An 18,539-nucleotide genomic window follows, 5' to 3' on the forward strand; every position below is an offset into this window, starting at 1 on the left:
TTACAACACGTCATATCAAGGCAATTTGCAGGGACAATTCAACCAGATCATACAGTCAAACTGATTCAAAGTTTTCTATCTAAGGAAAACTAGTTGATTGCATCGACTCATTGACTCAAAGGCAATCCCTCACAATAAGCATGCTTGTAGCGACAGTAGAGAGGAAAACTCCCTTTTTTCAGCTTAATCTAACTGAAAAAAAGTCTACATGTCTACATGCACAAACAATAATACACAAACACAGGCTTCATTTCTACCCCTTTCTTTTAGGGGTTGCAGAATAATGAGGCATACAGGTCTCCTCGCTTTCTAGTATTTTTCTTTGTTTAAACTATATAATTCACTTCACAGTTAAGCCTTTCTTTTTGTGCATGAGGTAAAACATTAATACATTTTAATGAAGTTTATTGTTTTAAACAGATGACACAGATGGTTCCAAAGGTAGGTAAACAGTTTTCATGTTGCTACTGCTTCTTAGAGTGGCACTAGCTTAAAAAACACTCAGCTGTTTCAGCAGCCAAGGAGACAAAGCTGAAACCTCTGCTTCGGTAGAATTATACAGCTGCCAAATCTAAATTGTCTCCCTCTGAGATTTCAACAAGGTCAGGAAATACATATTAGGTAGTCAAGTTGTGACTCATCTGTTGGCTTTGCCTACTAAATACAGCAAAGAATTCAGAGGCCTTTTGCAAAACCATAGGTTTAAATTCACTTAATCTGTTTTAGAACAATTCTGCCACTAATGAAACAAACAATTTAATGATTGATCAGCTGATTTACAAAACACAGAGTTAGATGTTTCTACTTTAATAAATTAGAGGGAAATCATTTAAACATAATAAAAAATATACAGTTTTCTTGTAAGGATTGGTTGAAAATGTCTTCTTGAAGACATTTTCAACCACTTTCAGGTTTTCAATTGAGCTGAAAAAAAGTACAGATGTTCTGTTTTGAAACTGGAAGTTGACACAGAAGCTATACTTTCTTTTTTTTTTTTTTATGAAAACATATCAGTCTTGAAGATCAAAAGAAAGTGTTTTTCAATGGCTGCACATTGAAATCACACGTGCAACAAGAGAGAGAATAGCATTGGATGAAATAAATAAATAAAGTACAGTAAGAACGCACAGGCAGCAACCTTGCAGGAGCCTTTCTAGAGTTGTTGTTCTTCCAAGAAGACTTGTGTTTGTGTGTGGGGGGGTGGGAGAATAAGTATTTCAAATGTATTCTTCACGACAAAAAAACTAACATGACAGTTTGGTTACCAGCACATACACCTGTCTGTATGTGAGTTTCCATGTGGATCTCAATAAACTATGGTAATAAAAAGGTTTTATTCCAGTAATCAAATTCAAACCAACTATTTATTCAAATATGTAGTTTTCTGTATTCAAACTTCATTTTATAACACAATTTGAATATAACCTAGCAATAATTAAAAAAAATGTTCTTTCACATACATTTTTTTTGCAAACTGGAACTTAAATTTACGCAATACTTGGTTGGGACTCCTTTTTCACAAATGACTGCATCAGTGCAACGTGGCTCTACTGAGCTTTTAAAGAAGCCCAGGGTTAACGACTTCAATCTCTTTTTCAGAGATTCTTCATTGGTTTATGGTCAGGGATTTTTAACAGTCAATGAACCCTTTTGACAGCCTGAGGTGGTGTCAAACTCTGCTAAAAAATAAATGAATGTCTTATAAAAGGAAGGAGGAAGCAAGAAGACTCTCCTCATGTTGTTCCTGGATCAGGTGTGGCTTTACATAAGAACGTGACATTTGTAGATCATATATTCATAGCTATAACAAGGCAGAAAAAAGCCGGTATGGGTAGTGAAAAAAGCATCAGTGGAAACTCTATCCACTTTTCCATCTGCTTTTTATTTGTCCGGCTCTACTCCACCTCATAGCCCATACATGAACTGATATATAGACGGTTAACAGAAGCGTTTCACTTCATCTATTTCAGTCAAAGGAGCTAAAGGTGCATTTGGTGTCTTCTAATTGTTTTTGTTAGAACGAAAATTTGTTTATTAAATCTGTAAAAAATAAGTTGTTAAAAAGGGATTACAGATTGAAGTAAAAATTACTTACGTTTGATGTGACCATCTTCATGGAAACTAAGGGATATCTTAAAATGATTTATGGGTTTTCATATTATGTGTGTGCATCTATACAGATATTACAGGGTCGAGACAAATCAGAAGATAAAGTGTTTGAGAGCATGCAACCAGAATGATCTCTAATCATATTAACTCTAAAGACAGTTCACACATAAAGGCTTTAATTCTCTTATGTTTAACATTGGCAATTACGCTGATCACTACCTTTTAACCCTTTTTATGAGGAAGATCAGAACCTCCAAATCTTCTTTGAAATATTGTTTTTGTACATTACTAAACCAAAATGGCTGCCAGGTTCTTTTCTGTTATTTTAGTTTTTTATTATTATTTGCCCTTTTGTCTCTCCAGCCCCAATTACAACAGTATTAATATTTGAAACAAGAAAATGCCTGTACTGTACATCCCCACAGAAATACAGAATATTAACTACAGGATCATTCAGCTTATTTACCAGAAAAGTACCTTTTTATGATATAAACTAGGGACAGTGAAAACATGTTAAACTGCCACTAAGCAGCATCTTATTTAATTTAGGTATGCATTTTACAGGATGATTTAGAAATTTTTTTTGGGGGGGGGCAATGTTAGTAGCTTTTATTGGTCCATGTTTTACTTACAAGCAAATGATGTTAGCCGAGTTTATTTGTTCCGTTTTCTCAACTGTGTGCTGGTTCTCGCCAAGACGGGCAAACCTGCAAACGAAAAGAAGAAGAAAAAAAGAAACTAATAAAAAAAGGTCCTCTAAAATAAGCCAAAATTAAAATTGTTTTCAAACAACACTTCGGTTTCATATTACATTCCTACCAAACTTCATCTATTTGGAACCCTCCTTTTCTAATTACTTACCAGATTTTCCCTAATGGTAACTTTTCCAATCTGGAAGACAATAATGTCTGACAGAAAAGGGGTTTTTCTTGTTCTTGCGTATGACTTTTCTTATTAATACACTGATTAGTGGAGCTCTGGCTCTCACTAACATCTTTAGGGCTGTTGTGACTTCCAGTTACAATAATGAATGCAATTTTATTCTTATTATGAGCGGCTATGGTCGAGGAATATGAATATCATTCTTCACTGCAATTTGGATTTACTCCACTCACTCCAACCACAACCATGTCTGCAATAAAAGCCAGGTGAGAAGGAAAATAAAAATCTCTGACAGTGTCTGGAGGGTAAAACACAGAGTGTGAGGGGATGCAATGTGTGCAATATGTACGTATTAGAGAACAAAGCATCCTGTGGTGCCCCATATCTCCCACTGTATCCTTCAAGGCTTCCTCCGCCAAAAGCTGTTTGGCTTTCACTGAGCTCTGATGGGAGCAATCCACTGAATCATCCAGAAAACGCATTTACCTTACAATTCTTTCACCATTTAAGGGGAACTAAGTTGGGTTTCTAAGAGTATAAATACAACAGCTAAAAAACCCACACATCTCCTTTGGGTTTTTCTTTATATGGCAGTATTTATTTTATGATATATCACTAATTTAACAGTTCAGTCTTCAAAGGGCATCACAGACAAAAAAGACATCATTAAAGCTATCATCAAACATTCAGTTTGCTTCCAAGGAACAGATAGTTATGTTCAATTTCAGAGCCTGTGGAGGTCTATTTATCATCACTGCTGGGTGCAATCAGGGAGAAAGGATAAGATGCAACAGAGAGAACATGTAGAAGAGTGAATGAGGGGACAATGGCGGATAAATAACATTTGGGTCAGGAGTGTGATGCACAGAGCCGGGGAGATCTGACCGCATCCATTTATCAAAATTGATTATTTCCATCCTGAGGGGATTGTAACTGACTGTTAGTTTTGCCCTTAGCTGTCGTGGGGACTTAAAGATTAATAATAAGACCTTTTGAAAATCCTGCTGAACCTTCTATCCAGACATAAGTTAATTATTTAGGTCAGTAAGTAAACAATCATTTGTAATGGTCAGAAAACCTGACGTCTTCACTTCCTCTAAACTTTGGAACATAAATGAATTGCAAAAATAAAGGCTAAACTGGTGGAACCCGCATTTTTTTTCCATAGTTAAATACTATTTAGAAAAGATAAAAGTAGTTCATTATCAACCTCATTAGGTGTTATTCTGTTTAATCATACTATATCATTCTTAAACATAATGGCAGAAAACACTAACAGCTACCTGACATCTTAGAGCCCAGCAAAGCTTCTGCACCATTCAGAGGTATGTACTGCTGTTAATACAAAGACAGTGCAGTGCATAGATAATCCATTGTGTAAGCAGTTAAAGAGTGGCTTTGTCATCATTGGAATGGGAAGGATAGATTGCATTCTGCCTCCATTGATCAGTCGGTGCTGAAGCCGTGGCAAAAGGTGAGGCATGCAGAAGCAGAACTGCCCAGGGTATTACAATTAATAACATGGCAAGTGGGGATGTGAGGAGGTTAAAGCTTGGACATGAGGTCGGCATGTCCAGTACCACTTTAACTTTTGTGATGGTCTATACCTGCTGCTATCATAACCACTGATGTCTGACTTTAGAAGTTTGGTGCACGCTCAAAACAGTTGTAAGAACTCGTGTTCATGTTTTATCCATAATTGGGAGCCCGATGGAACACAACTACCAAAAGTTTTGGTTGTAAATTTAGTTTTCTAGTTTGTCCATCCATCCATCCATGCATCCATCCTCTTCCGCATATCTGGGGTCGGGTCGCGGGGGTAGAAGCTTCAGTAGGGAGGCCCAGACATCCCTCTCCCCAGCCACTTGGGCCAGATCCTCAGGGGGAATCCCAAGGCGCTCCCAGGCCAGCCGAGAAACAATGTCCCTCTAGCGTGTCCTGGGTCTCTCCCGATCCTCCGCCCTGTTGGACGTGCCTGGAACACCTCAACAGGGAGACCTCCAGGAGGCATCGTAATCAGATGCCCGAGGCCACCTCAACTGGCTCCTTTCGACGTGGAGGAGCAGTAGGAGCTACTCTGAGTCGCTCCCCGATGACTGAAATGCTCACCCTATCTCTAAGGGAGAGCCCAGACACACTACGGAGAAAACTCATTTCAGCCATTTGTATCCGGGATCTCGTTCTTTCGGTCATGACCCAAAGCTCATGATCATAGTAGAGTAGGAACTTAGATCGACCAGTAAATGTAGAACTTTGCTTTTTGGCTCCGCTTTCTCTTCACCACAACAGACCGGTACAGTGGCGCAGTGTTTTCTAGGTTTATTTTTTTATTTTGTGTATATTAGTTCTACTGTACTGAAATAATCCTTTCTGCTCAAACGACAATACAAATCAGGTATAGTTAGCCCACTTATCAAACCCAAAACTTTTTTTACAAGCTTAAAAAAACAATTTCCTTTTAATTTCCTGATATTTGAATGCAAGGTTATCGTGTTTTTAATTCTAATTAGGAAAAATCTTCTCTGGGTAAGGTCACACCATCCATCAGCAGAATTTCTCTAAATCAATTTTGAACTGCTTTTTCTAAATGACAAAACTTGTCTTTGAGCTAAACAATTTACTAAAGGAGGGGAAGGGTCTGTAATTTTAGTTTAAAGCAGCAACCTTTACCTTTCATAAATGAGCAAATCTTCCTCTGCAGGACACTCTGCAAGATTACAACCATAAGGCTCCTTCATGGCAGGATGTGGATGGATCTCCTACAAAGATAAGACAAATGGTAATGTGTGAATATAAGCAGCATATAAATGACTAAATGTGATATATATTAATATTTGTACAAAGAGATCCAGTTCAGGGGGCTCTTCTTGGAACATAGACACATTCAGACAAGATCATCAGGTTCAGATACCCCTCAGAAACTTATTCAGCAATTATGGCCACCTAAGGAGTTTAATAAAAGCAGCTTTGGCGGTAATTTGGTGGAGTCTGATGAGGCTGTTTAAGATTTCTTCATGTTTGTGTCCTTTTGCCTCCTGGGGTTCTTGCACATGGTGTCCAGTTCAAAGAAGTATAAAATATCCATAGAATTAAGACCACTTTTCTAAGGTTGTGTAGTTCATATTCGGCATACAAACAGGAATGACTCATCGACAACACTTAAACTTTACTCCACCTATGGCTCTGGAAAAAATAAAATCACAGATATTTTTACCAAAAGAACTTGCCAGTTAGATCCACATCAACAGTGAAATAACTGAGAATGCATAAACTATGTTACTATTTGAGTAATACATAATGCTTGTTGCCAGTTTCCAATAATAGCTATTGAGGGGTGTAGTTCAGTAACCAAATGCAGGCCAGGAGAACTAAAACTAAATAAGTAAGCCCTTTAAGCAGAACCATTGCCACAAAACAAAGAAGAAAAGGTGTAAAATTCAACACTTTCCAAAATCTAAACATTTTTTGAGAGACAAAAATGATTGAAATTTATGAGCTTTGAAAACGTTAAAAAGTCATCCTTAAGGCTTAAAATTAAAGCAGTCCATTGGAGCTTCAGCTGCATATCAAGCAACCACATAATATGAAATAATAAAACACTGATAGGACTTGCTATAAATAAGTTAATAATTAAACTTTTTTTAATCTTTTTTACTATCTTTCTGTCTGGGTTAAAAGCAAACAACAACTGGTGTTTGTGATTTTTTTATGCAACTACTCTCAAAGATGTAAGTTTGTTCATTATTTCTATTTAAACATGTTTAAGACACTCATTTGTAGTTTCTAAATGAATTGACTACTTAAATATCAATTTTACTTCCTGAACAATTTTACTTTATCTAAAAAATTGATAAAGAGATTATAGTGGAATTGAAACGGTCAACTAAACTTACTTCATTTAGGAGTTTTACCCTTACCATTATCAGTAATTATATTACAAATGTGAAAAATAAAAATAAACAGTTGTTTATATATTTTGGGCAAGGGAGCGGCCATGTTGCAGTCTAAGTGCTGACATCCCAGATTTGGTTGATTCTACATTGGTAATAAAAGCTATACCCAACAACCTTAAAGGTGCTGTAGGGGATCTTGGAAAAACGCTTCCAGCGAACTATATTTTTGAACATACACAACCATGCCTCTCCCTTCACACCACCCCTCGAAACCACGCCTTCAAAACACATGAACGTGCATGCTGTCTACGACGTGACTAGAGCAACAGGAGTAGCACTGATGATGCAGAGCGCTGGGCGGCTCATGGCTCTCTGCTGAGGTCAGGTCCAGTCCAGTCAGCGGCCCAGCAGTCAACACTCAACCCAAATCTGGTCACCCTAGCAAAGATGCTTCAGCCGCACATCAGAACTAAACTTGTACAAGCATAGAAAATGAAGCAGCACGCACATTTTTGCTGCTCTTGCTGCTTTAGGTGTGAACTTCGCATAACAGTGGCTAGCTTCCAGCCATGGCGTCCTGCATGAGCATTGGGGGGTTGATTGGTTCATGTGTCCATGTACGTGCACAGGGGGGAGGGACAAGCAGACGACCGTGATTAACGTGTCAGGAACCAGTGGTTTACAACTTCTTCTGTGATTGGTTGGGGTTATTCATTGATTTCTCACTGTATTGGGGACCATTTTTTTTTTGTTTCACTTCCAGACCTTCTATTTCACTGCTTGCTAAGTGGCTATGGTGAGATCTTTAAGCCACATGGTTAAAAAATGCATTCAGAAAAGATCTCCTACTGCACCTTTAAATCACTTAAATACCCGAGCACTTAAAATCCCATTGCCTATGCTTTGGAGTCCATTTGGAGTGTGACTGGAGCTGTGGGAAGTTTATCCATAGAATTATCTCAATTAAGTTTGTTTGGTTGCTTGTTTCATTTCCTCTTTAAATGAAAAATATGATATTACTTACATGAAAAGTGCAATAATGATAAATTTGCCCACATGTTTTGCAGACCTACTGAGAGCTATTATCCACAAATAGAGGAAAAAATGAAAAACAGGGAGCCTTCCCAGAAGTGGCTCACTACACAATATCACTCTAATCAGCATAATCCAGGACTCGAGGTCACAGGAGAATCCAGAAAGACATCATGAACATACCTGGCTCAGATAAAGCTAATTTCCATTTGTGATTCAACTATAAGAGAAGCTGAGTGAATAAAGATGCCATTTTAGTTCCAAGTCAAACACAGCGGTCTAATGTTTCCTAAAAAACAACACCAGTGAAATGTGTATCTTTGGTACATCTTATGGAAAACACACAGCATTCCTTAAAAAAAAAAAACACATCACGCCAACAGTTTAAAATGGCAGTAGTATTGTGATGGGTGACGGTAAGTAGAGAAAGAAGTTTCACTTTCTGAATGTGAATTAAGAAGGTGTCACCTTTAAAGCCTGTTGAGGTATGTTTCATTTGTGCAACTTTTGTGATTTTTTGTGTCCAATTGTTTTGTTTGTTATAACTTTTTTTCCCATTTTATCCGGGGCCGGGGTTGCAGAGGCAGTAGTCTAATTCAGGGTATATTGAATAGTCTGATTAAGTAGTATAAACTGACATCGAATCATTACAGAACTGAATATTTACACGTTTGTGTGACTTTAAAATGTTCCTTGACACATCATGAATTGTGGAGAAAACTTCCATGCCTTCTTTTCAAACTAAAACTAAAGAAACAACAGGCAGCCTGTTATGTAACAGCAGAAAGAACAGACGGCAAGGCCAATTTCCCTCTTTGCATTACTGCAGTTGATTCAACATAATGCTTTCAATTTCACTGTATTGGTATCAACGTGAGTTGCAAAGGCATGGGAATGATTAAGGGTTTTTAAAAGACCACGACGAAGGCATAGCAGCTGTGAACACAAACCAAACACAATAAAATGATAATAAAAAACGACAAATTATGTGCATATAAGACAAGAACATGTACATATAGGACAAGCCTTCTGGGGTAAAGGCAAACTTGCTCATGTATGCTTGCAAATCGACACACAACCATAATGAGGTTAAAACAGAGCGAGCATGTGTAATTTTACAGTAAATGTGGTAATGATCTAATGTTTAAATATTTCAGTACTAGTGTGTTGTGCTGGCACCAAATCCATTCTCAGCGACAGGGCCTGCAGGCAGCGACACATAATATGCCTGACACGTGAGCTGGATGTCCAGCCCCATATGCATTTATTCATGATTGGATCATCGCTCAAGGTCTTGACAAGACAGAACACTGAAGAGCAATACATCATAAATCAGGAGCAACAAATGGATGGATGGTGAGAAAATGGGAGCCACTTTCTAATGAAGGGATTAAAAACCCGACCAGTTGAAAATTCTCACAGTACACCTCTGCTTAGGAAATTAAGAGCAGGTTACCTGAGTGAATGTTTTCTATGTACAATTTCTGTTGATAGCCAATTAGGTTTGCCAAATTATTCCTGTTTGCCCCAAGCAAAACTAAGATATTTAAAAAAAAAATGTCCCAACCCTTCCCTGATCTCCAAACAGGAATTTTGTCCCATTCTTCCTAATAACAGAGTTTTACCAATTCTGGTTTGCAGGCCACCTGACCCACAAAATTAAAAATATTAATGTTAATTAAAAAACTTTTTTTTAGGCCACTTTTGAATTATTTGGGGTGATTCAGATTTCTTTATTGAAAACTGTATTATAAAGATGTAATGGCAACATTTATCTAATTATTATTGGCCTCTACATTCTTTATCTATACAGGTAATGTTTTTTTTTTTTTTTTTAGATCTTTTTCCACCTTTCATATATTTTAAGACATCCTGACAAGTTGTCAAATCTAATGGTAAATGGCACAAGCAAGTATTTTTGTCTAATTTACTACAAAATCTGAAAAAGTAGCAATTTTATCAAGTGTTCTTTTATTAGCTGACTAGAGTGTCTTTAAAAACAATAGAAAACCAAGTGGTTCTTTTAATTTATTCAATTTGTCATCACTTTCTACTTAAAAATTCCTCTTGTATTTCTAATGACAAAAAGACTCAAGGAGACTAGATGAGTGTACTAATTCTTGTATTAATCCAGCAGGGATGTTGTCCTTAATTCAATTCAGTTCAGGGAACAGTAGAGGCATGTCCAAAGTCGATCCTCAAGGGCTGATGTCCTGCAGCTTTCTGAAGTTTCCCAGCTTTAACGCAGCTGATTTCCATTGATATCTGATTAGTGGGCTTTTTCTGAACTGCAATCAGCAGAATCAGCTTTGCTGAAACCAAGAAACAAACCTGCTGGAAAGCGGCCCTCAAGGACCGACTTTGGACATGCCTGGTTTAATTTCTCACATCAGATTAAATGGTGCTATTACTGTGATCAACTGATTTTTTTTTTTGTCACCTGGCTATTTTTTGCTTCTCTTTTGACTTGTGTGTCAGATAATCATAGAATTTCTCATAAGCTCCCTTCTACAACTAGATTTACTCTAGACAGAAGCTGCCTTGTTCTACATTACAAATGTGCGCAAAACTATCCTCCAAAAACATTCTGCAAAGTTTCACAATTGTCATGAAATAAGAAATTAAAATTCAACATGAATACATATGTTATACACAATAACTCTGAAAACAACATGGCAGCAGCGGATGTAAACACATGAGATATATCTATGTGTGTCACTCAAGGCTCTAGTAGGCGCCATCATCCTCCAACTACTTCCAGTCTTCGTCTTCATCTTTTTACAAGGCAGTAAGGTCCAGTTGTACTGGTGTGATACAAAAAAAAGGGTTTCCACTGCCGTTTTACACTATATATAAAAATTCCGACATGACCGAAAAACCAACTCATCGAAGTGTAAATACTTTTTATCGAAAACATACTTTTTTTTCTCTCTCGAAATTGCAGATTTATTTTTGTAATTATAATTTGCTGATTAATGGAAGCACACATAGTGATATTGATGTTCTAGAAGGTTTCACTGTAAAGAAAACTCAAAAAATGGCTTCATCACTATATCACGAGGCCATAATCAAGATCAATTTTAAAAATTATTTGCCGTGAAATGAAATGAATCACTACCAGCGTCATAACAGATGATTATTTACAAGTAGAAGCAGAGATCATGAAATCCAAATGAACCTAAATGCACAAAACATAAAATCCTTCCACTGATGTGTCCTGCTGTTGAGTCACCAGCCCAGAAAACACTTCAGATTGGGCGAACAATCACTTGTCTTAAAATCTTAGCCTCATTACATGTAAATGAGGACAGGGGAACAGAGTGTGAGCTGATGTCATGAAAACCATCGTAAAGCTTGAAACTGTTTATGTTGCATTAATTAAGGGCTCTTGAAAGACATGAAAATATGCCTTTCTGATTAAGCAGTGCTTTTTGAATAGGTTATACCCAAGTACATTTGATCCATTCTGTTGACACAGTGACATTGTACCTGTACTAGATGTTCCTGCTGAAATACAGAATCGGGGTCAATTGGAGATGCAAACGTGGGAACAGTCCACCTGGGGTGTGAAACAGATACTGATATACGAAGGGCAGATTTTCACACCTTCCACAAACAACTAACATATGGTAACCTATATTATCATATGCTGTGATTTATAAAGCCTTTATAGGAAGTGGTGTTATATTTAGACGCTTACTGAGATCAAATGATTGATGTTCAACATTTGTTGTCTATTTAATGTAATTTATTTAAGGAACCAATATTTGTGGCATAAGATGGTAACTTCTTACTCTTTTTAGAAATAATTCAGTTTTTAGGGCAGAACTTTAGGGTTGTTGATGGCACTTAAGGTTAAAAGGAGAAAAACAATTGAGATTTAAAACTAACAAGGTTTTGAAAAAAACATTTACCAACTTGTTTCGTTTTCCTAAACTGGGACTGGTTGCAAATAGTGACTGAAAAAAGCCTTTAGACTGCCGATGACCTGGAGAACATTTTCAAAAAAGAAATTTTCTGACACCTTTCTATTAGTATTTTTTTTTTATGTTTTCCTACTAAAGACCCCTAAATAAAGAGATAAATAGATAGCAGTTTTTTAATATAAAGGAAATAAAAGCAGCCCCAAAACAAGCATCTCGAACATTTCTTTTTCTTAACAAAGGTCTTAATTGCTCTTAAGGTAAATCTTTGTTACAAATTTAATTGAAGAGCAGCTTGCTTCAGATCTTTAACACCATTTTTTGGCAAAACTCCAAACCTTCCTAGATTCAGACTGGTATGATTTTACATGCCATTTATTCAATTTAGAAAATAATGAATGAATAAAAGAACTTGTCTATTAACTTGTTGCTGATTTTTCTACAGCACTAGTTTTATGCAGCGATAAAACACAAACTGTAAGAAGAATGAAAAGAGGAATAGACAGAAGAACAGACTGATAAGAGATGAAAGACTGATGAAAAGATGGATATAAAAGGAATCCTGCATAAAGGATGGAACAAACAAAATATACTGGAAACACTCCACTCCACTCCACTCTAGGAGTTTGGAAATGTTTCCAATGTAATGTTTTCCATTACTGCTTCTTCAGTATTGGTACTGGACTTTTTAAATTAGTATTAGTACTCATCTCTGATTGTACCTTCTGCTGAGCAGGGCGGAAAAAACAAAGCCAGTATTGGTACAAAAAAAAAAACAATAATGGTGGAAACATTTGGAAATAGGAGTAGAGCCCAGGGAAAGATGCATTAGTAGGTTTAAGAAGGTCTGCTGAGGGTGGCCTTGTAGTTAGAGCAGAGCGCTTCTGCTCTGAGAAGGCTGCAGATACCCGGTTTGATCCCCACAGCCTGCACTCTGGGTCCCTGAGTTAAAAGCAGAGGTGAATTTCTCCTGTGCAAGACTAATAAATTTCCTTTTTTTTTTTTATCAAAAGTTAATTAACTACACTCTTTATTTAAAATAAATAAACAAATCAAAGCAATTGTACAATATGATTAGTCATATAAACAGTGACAGCATTTTTTAAAAAGAAATTAGGATTGCCTACAACTCTGACCTACTTTAATTTATTTCAGCAGCCAGATCAGAGATCAAAATCAATTTTAGCAAGGAATCAAAAAAGCAGAGCTAATGAGGCCCAAAAAAGGCCATCACCTGCACGAGACTGGTATACTAAAACAAGACAAATCCCACTCCACACGCCCTACATACTTTAGTCTACTTAAAGATAACTTAATTTAAAGCGGAGAACAGAAGACAGATGAAACAACAATTCACTCCTATGATACAAAAAAAAAACAGACTTAAAGAGGCCCTGGACAAAATGTTTTCCTCAAAATACATTTCTGAAATCCTTTTTATTTACAAATTATTATGTTATAAAAGAAAAACATATCTATATATTTTTTACATGGTTTACCTCATCAATGGCTCCAGCAGAAGGATTGTTTGGCTTAACTGTGCAGTAGAAACCATTCAAAATGTCCACACTTTTTTTAACATCAATCTTTGTACTATAATATTTTTTTTATCATGATGTGTGGATATTAAGATCTAAAGACAAGCACCTACTCCTGGTCAGACCCTATAATGAAGTGAAAGGGTGGAGTCAGAGGAAAAAAATATGCATGCCCAGGAAAAGGAGGGGGTCAATCCAGTGGCTGGGAATGGTCATTCTGAATGGCTGCTACTATACCTGCCTGGTGCCCCAGGAGCCCCACATCCAACCAAAGCAAGATAGGACTCCTCCTTCAGCTTCACAGCATCCTATACCGCTTGTGTCCACCACCGGCTTCAGGGATTGCTGCCACAATAGGCACCACAGACCTTACGACAACAGCTACCGTCTCCCACAATGATAACAGAGGCAGAGAATATGGCCCACTCCGACTTCATGTCTCCAGCTTTACCTGGAATCGGGGAGAAGCTCTCCAGGAGGTGGGGGCTGAACACTTATCTCTGACAAAGGGCTGTGCCAGACGTTCCCAGCAGTCTCTCATCACTCACTTAAGCCTGTCGAGACCGTCTGCCTTCCTCCTCTTCCAGTAGATATTTTTAATTACTAATAATTACCTAATAGTTCACTTTTGTAAACAACTATTTGGTATGCTGATAAGCGGTTTAGTTTATTTCTGTGACAGGAACGGTCTTCCGCAACTAATGATAGCGGCATAAAAATAGTTCTAATTGATATCAAGGTCTGACATGTTTTACCATAGTTGATAGAGTCTAACAAAACACATGCATAGTTTTTCTAGATTAAAAACCTTCGATTAATGGCACACCTGTACCCTACCAAAACGACTTAGTCTCCATTGCGTTACCAGCCGTTTCTTAGAGCAGGAGGCTCAGTGACGGTGGCGAAACTGCTACATCTTAGCTACAGACGGTGAACCAGAGACAGGGGAGTTGGAGTCAACAACTAATCTCTATGTCATGAATTTGTTCTGCCCAGGCCACTGAATCAGGTGAGTCCAATTTACGTTTCACACAACTTTATGACACCTGTATATCCCTTTAAACCCCTGACAACATTGTCCCTGGGAACGTTGAAACCCCTCCATCATGTTAAGTTTGCGTTTTTTTATATTTTTGCATTATCTTTAAACATTGTGTAAAAAAACATAAAAAATATCCATGCCACCAACATTGCTTCTCTGCTGTAAACACTTTACAGCCCTGCTCTGCATTACTATCCCAGGTTAAGTAACATCCCAGGCTGCCCAGTGGTACATTGTCATGATTGCTTGCATCAAATTGATGTCATAACATCGGTTAACATCATTGCTTTTGCCAAGTTATAGTTGGAAACAGCTGGTTTGCAAATTATACTAATGTGAAATTGTGTTATTTATAGCTAAAATCAACATTAAGCTCACTTTGTTGGTCTTCTACTCATTATAATGTGTGACTAGGCTGATATCTAGTCTTCAGTTTGATGTAAAAAGAATAAAATAAATTTTTTGAGACTGACTATATATTCAGGTAAAGGTGAGATTCTCGCATTTGAGGGCAAAATGCCACTAAGGCCTAAAATACGAGCAGTTAAAATTACCCGGATATTGCATTAGAGTAGGGGTGTCAAACTGATTCCAGAAAGGGCCGTGTGGCCGCAGCTTTTCTTTCCAACCAGGCAATATCAAACCAGACTCCAGTCATCTCATCAAGGGAGTCCAATCTGAACGTGATGACTTGATAATATGAATGGAGTCTGGTGTGCTATTGTTTGGTTGGAGAGGAAACCTGCAGCCACACGGCCATTTCTGGAACCAGTTTGACACGTGCATTAGAGGATTACATTAATTGGCATTATCATGTGGAAGGATTATAAAAAAAATCAGGGGCAAAAGTTATAAAGCTATACAGTTGGTGGGAGGTGTTATTTAGGGCTAATTTAGCAGAGAGTGCATCTGAACTCTGAGGAAGTCACATTTGATTGCAATGATATTTTGCTTTGATGCGAGGATTTATTTTTGCTCATTTATCGCAGATTTATCTTACTTCTTGGGTGCGACTGTTCTCTCCTGATTCTGTCAGCAGCTTGATCGGGGTAGAGCGTTGTGAAACGGTCCCTTCATCGTCCCGGTCCTCTTCTGAGTCGTCCTCAGAAGTGCTGGAGATGGCCTCCTCACTGGGGGGAGGAGGCGCACTGGCTGCAGTCTTCCTTTGGAGAACCGTCTCTTCTTTGCTGCTCTTGCTGTTAAACAGGGAAAAGCATTTCATTGATCTATTATACGCATCATAAGATTTTTCTCAGAGGGTATCTGAGGGAAAACCCTCATCCTGTGAAGAAGCATCAGAGTGTCGCTAGAATCTCTTTTAAATCAAAAATAATTTCTTGTCATTTTAAGTCCTTCTGCCAACTAGAATGTGTCTGTTTTCATTCTCTGTTTCTAAAGGAAGGTTGAAACTTGAATTCATCTCAATTAAAAATAATAATAATAATTGCAGAAAATAGTAGCTTATTGCACTGGTTGATGGCGAGGCGAAGCATCTGAAATCCAATAATTTTGAGTTTGAATTCCTGCAGAAAATAGGAAGGAAATCTACAAAGTATTATTCATTTTTTATTATGGCTTCTGCATATTTTCATGTTTTTAGAGGGAACTTTATGTGACCAAAACAAAGAAATGCATCTGTGTAAAGTGGAGGAAAAAATGAATCATTCTAATGGTTTTATTACAGCTAAAAACTATTAAAACATGTTTCATGGGAAGCTGATTTAAGTATGATGGATTAATGACCATTAGTTTGGTTTAATTTTGTTTCATCGTAAGATTCTTCAGCTTGAGCTGTAGATCTTTGCAGCTCCTCCAGAGTAACCATGTGTCCTCTTGGCTGCTTGTCAAATCGATGCATAAGGCCATTACAGGACAGTTGTGTTTATAGAGAGATTAAATTACACGCAGGTGGGGTCTCTTCAATAAATGTATCCAGATGTCACAACATCCATCTCCATCACTTCACAATATTTGTTTTGAGGTCAAACTGTGACTCAGCACAGAACATTTGACATGTCATGAATATTTACCGGAGGTATTGATGCGCTGCTGTAGCGTTTAGAAGACATCAAAAGCTTTAGGCGTTTTTCTCTTTCCTGGTAATGTTTGCCCATTTTAGCTTTTGATTTGCAGAAATGCATGCATTCAAAAACAGAGCTCATCAATGTGTCCGCTCAACAAAAACACGGAAAAGGACAGGCTGTATTTTCTGGTTACCTGAGAACATGATGATTAATGAAGCTGTGTGTTTGTGTAAGGGCACAGTGACATGGGATTCACCACTCAAAAAAACAAAACAATAACATCCAAAACGAACATGGTTAAAGAGGGACTCACCCCAGCACCGATTTCCCAGTTTCCTCTGGCTTTCTAACAGTGAATGGACTTGGATCCACCCCAACAGATTTTGGCATAAATTCCCTTTGTAAACAAACAATGACAAAAAAAGGTGACCATTCAATACCCATTTGTATTGCTGTTAAAAAAAAAAAAGTGTAATGAAATCATAATAAAATCTTAAACTATAAATTAGCAATGTCTACATAATCAAAAGTGACATTAAAACTGAAAATATGTTGGTGTGTTCTTGGGGGCATATGTACCTTGCAGAGTTGGTCATTGCAATGCAGAAAGTGTCATCAAAGGAGGTGAGTTCATAAGGTTTGAAGAACTCTGTGTAGATGTCAACATTTTCATCAAACTGGTTCATCCTCTTCACTTTGATCGTCTTCATTGTCTCTTCACAGGCGGCTGCATGCACAAAAAAAATATATATATATAGATACTGAGGAACAGTTACAGATGGGCAGGTAAAGAAAGCAACCTCAATAAAAACAAAAAGTTTTCGTGGTCCCATTAATGTTCACTGCAATGTTTGAAAATGATCAACATAATGACATCAGGTTCAAAAACAATATTAAGACAAAGGTTGCTTTAAGAAAAACTGCATGTTTATATGTAAAAAAGTGTATTCTGATCACTTTTTACATAAAACAAGTAAAAAAACAATCATAAAACCAGTCCTGCACATCACATCTGAGTATTTGGGGAGTGTTGGCCTGGTGATTAGAGCAGTGCGCTTGTGCTCTGAGAAGGTTGCAAGTAGCCGGTTCGATCCCCACAGCCTGCACTCTGGGTTTCTGAGCAAGACCCTTAACTACACACTGTTCCCTGCGTGCCGCACAATGGCAGCCCACTGCTCCCCAAGGGGATGGGTTAAATGCAGAGGTAAATTTCTCCAGTGTAAGATCAATAAACATTAGTTCAATTAATAATATTCCCAAAGAATGAAACAAGAACCTGAAATTCTCAATGATGGTATACTTGCACCGTCTCGCTTTCTGCAGATGATTTAATACTATACATCACCAACCCTATCCAATGAGATTCCAGACATGTCCTAATAAAGTTCAAAGTATTGCATAGGCTACACTTCCCAAATGCTCAATTAGCAAGAACATTTCCGAATGTAGACCCATTATGTGACAGATGTTAACAGATGTCAGCTACTTACTACCATACTATGTTCTGGTCTTGTCCAAAACTCGTTCCTTTCTGGTGATCCTTCTTTAAGTAATCTCTTAAGCTTCGGCTAATCACATTACATCTTTTCTGATCCAACAGGAATTCAATTTCATTCAATTCCATTCAGTTTATTTAGATAATGCCAATTCACAACACCTCATCTCAAGGCACCTTACAGTTCTACCAGATCATACAGTTGATTCAAAAGTTTTCTATCTAAGGAAAACCAGTTGATTGCATCGACCCAAGGGAATGGGTTACAGAGTGTATTTTGGTGCACTGTACTTGTGACACTGTAAATAAAATACTGGAAAAAAAAAGAAAAAAAAAAAAACGCAACTGTCAACGGCCCCATCCAGGAAACACACAGCCAGGCACACCAGCTATTGAAGAGAGCAGATCAGAGAAACAGGACTACACTGAAAAACAGGCCGAGCTCGAACATCTATAAACATCTTAGTCCTGACAGCACACTTACAGAGGGTCATTACCTTTTCTTCTTTATTAGCTAGACATTTGATTTTAACCAAGTGGAAGGTGGCTACTTCTATATCTCATCATTGGATAAGAGACATGTTAAACTGGAAAAGATTAG

At 37.5% G+C, this 18,539-nt stretch overlaps 1 protein-coding gene across 1 annotated transcript in view; it reads right to left on the bottom strand.

Annotated features, from left to right (window-relative positions):
• The window catches only part of fig4 (FIG4 phosphoinositide 5-phosphatase), a 71,067-nt gene that overhangs the window by 3,188 nt on the left and 49,340 nt on the right, over positions 1 to 18,539 (bottom strand). The window contains exons 19-23 of the mRNA XM_015376749.1: positions 17,023 to 17,170; positions 16,757 to 16,840; positions 15,420 to 15,615; positions 5,662 to 5,750; positions 2,742 to 2,816 (exon numbers count right to left, since the gene is read on the bottom strand). Coding sequence (XP_015232235.1) covers positions 2,742 to 2,816; positions 5,662 to 5,750; positions 15,420 to 15,615; positions 16,757 to 16,840; positions 17,023 to 17,170 — 592 coding nt within the window. The remainder of the gene's footprint in view (positions 1 to 2,741; positions 2,817 to 5,661; positions 5,751 to 15,419; positions 15,616 to 16,756; positions 16,841 to 17,022; positions 17,171 to 18,539) is intronic.

The sequence above is a fragment of the Cyprinodon variegatus genome, unplaced genomic scaffold, assembly GCF_000732505.1.
Source record: "Cyprinodon variegatus isolate N-32 unplaced genomic scaffold, C_variegatus-1.0 Scaffold141, whole genome shotgun sequence".
NCBI classification, from domain to species: Eukaryota; Metazoa; Chordata; class Actinopteri; order Cyprinodontiformes; family Cyprinodontidae; genus Cyprinodon; species Cyprinodon variegatus.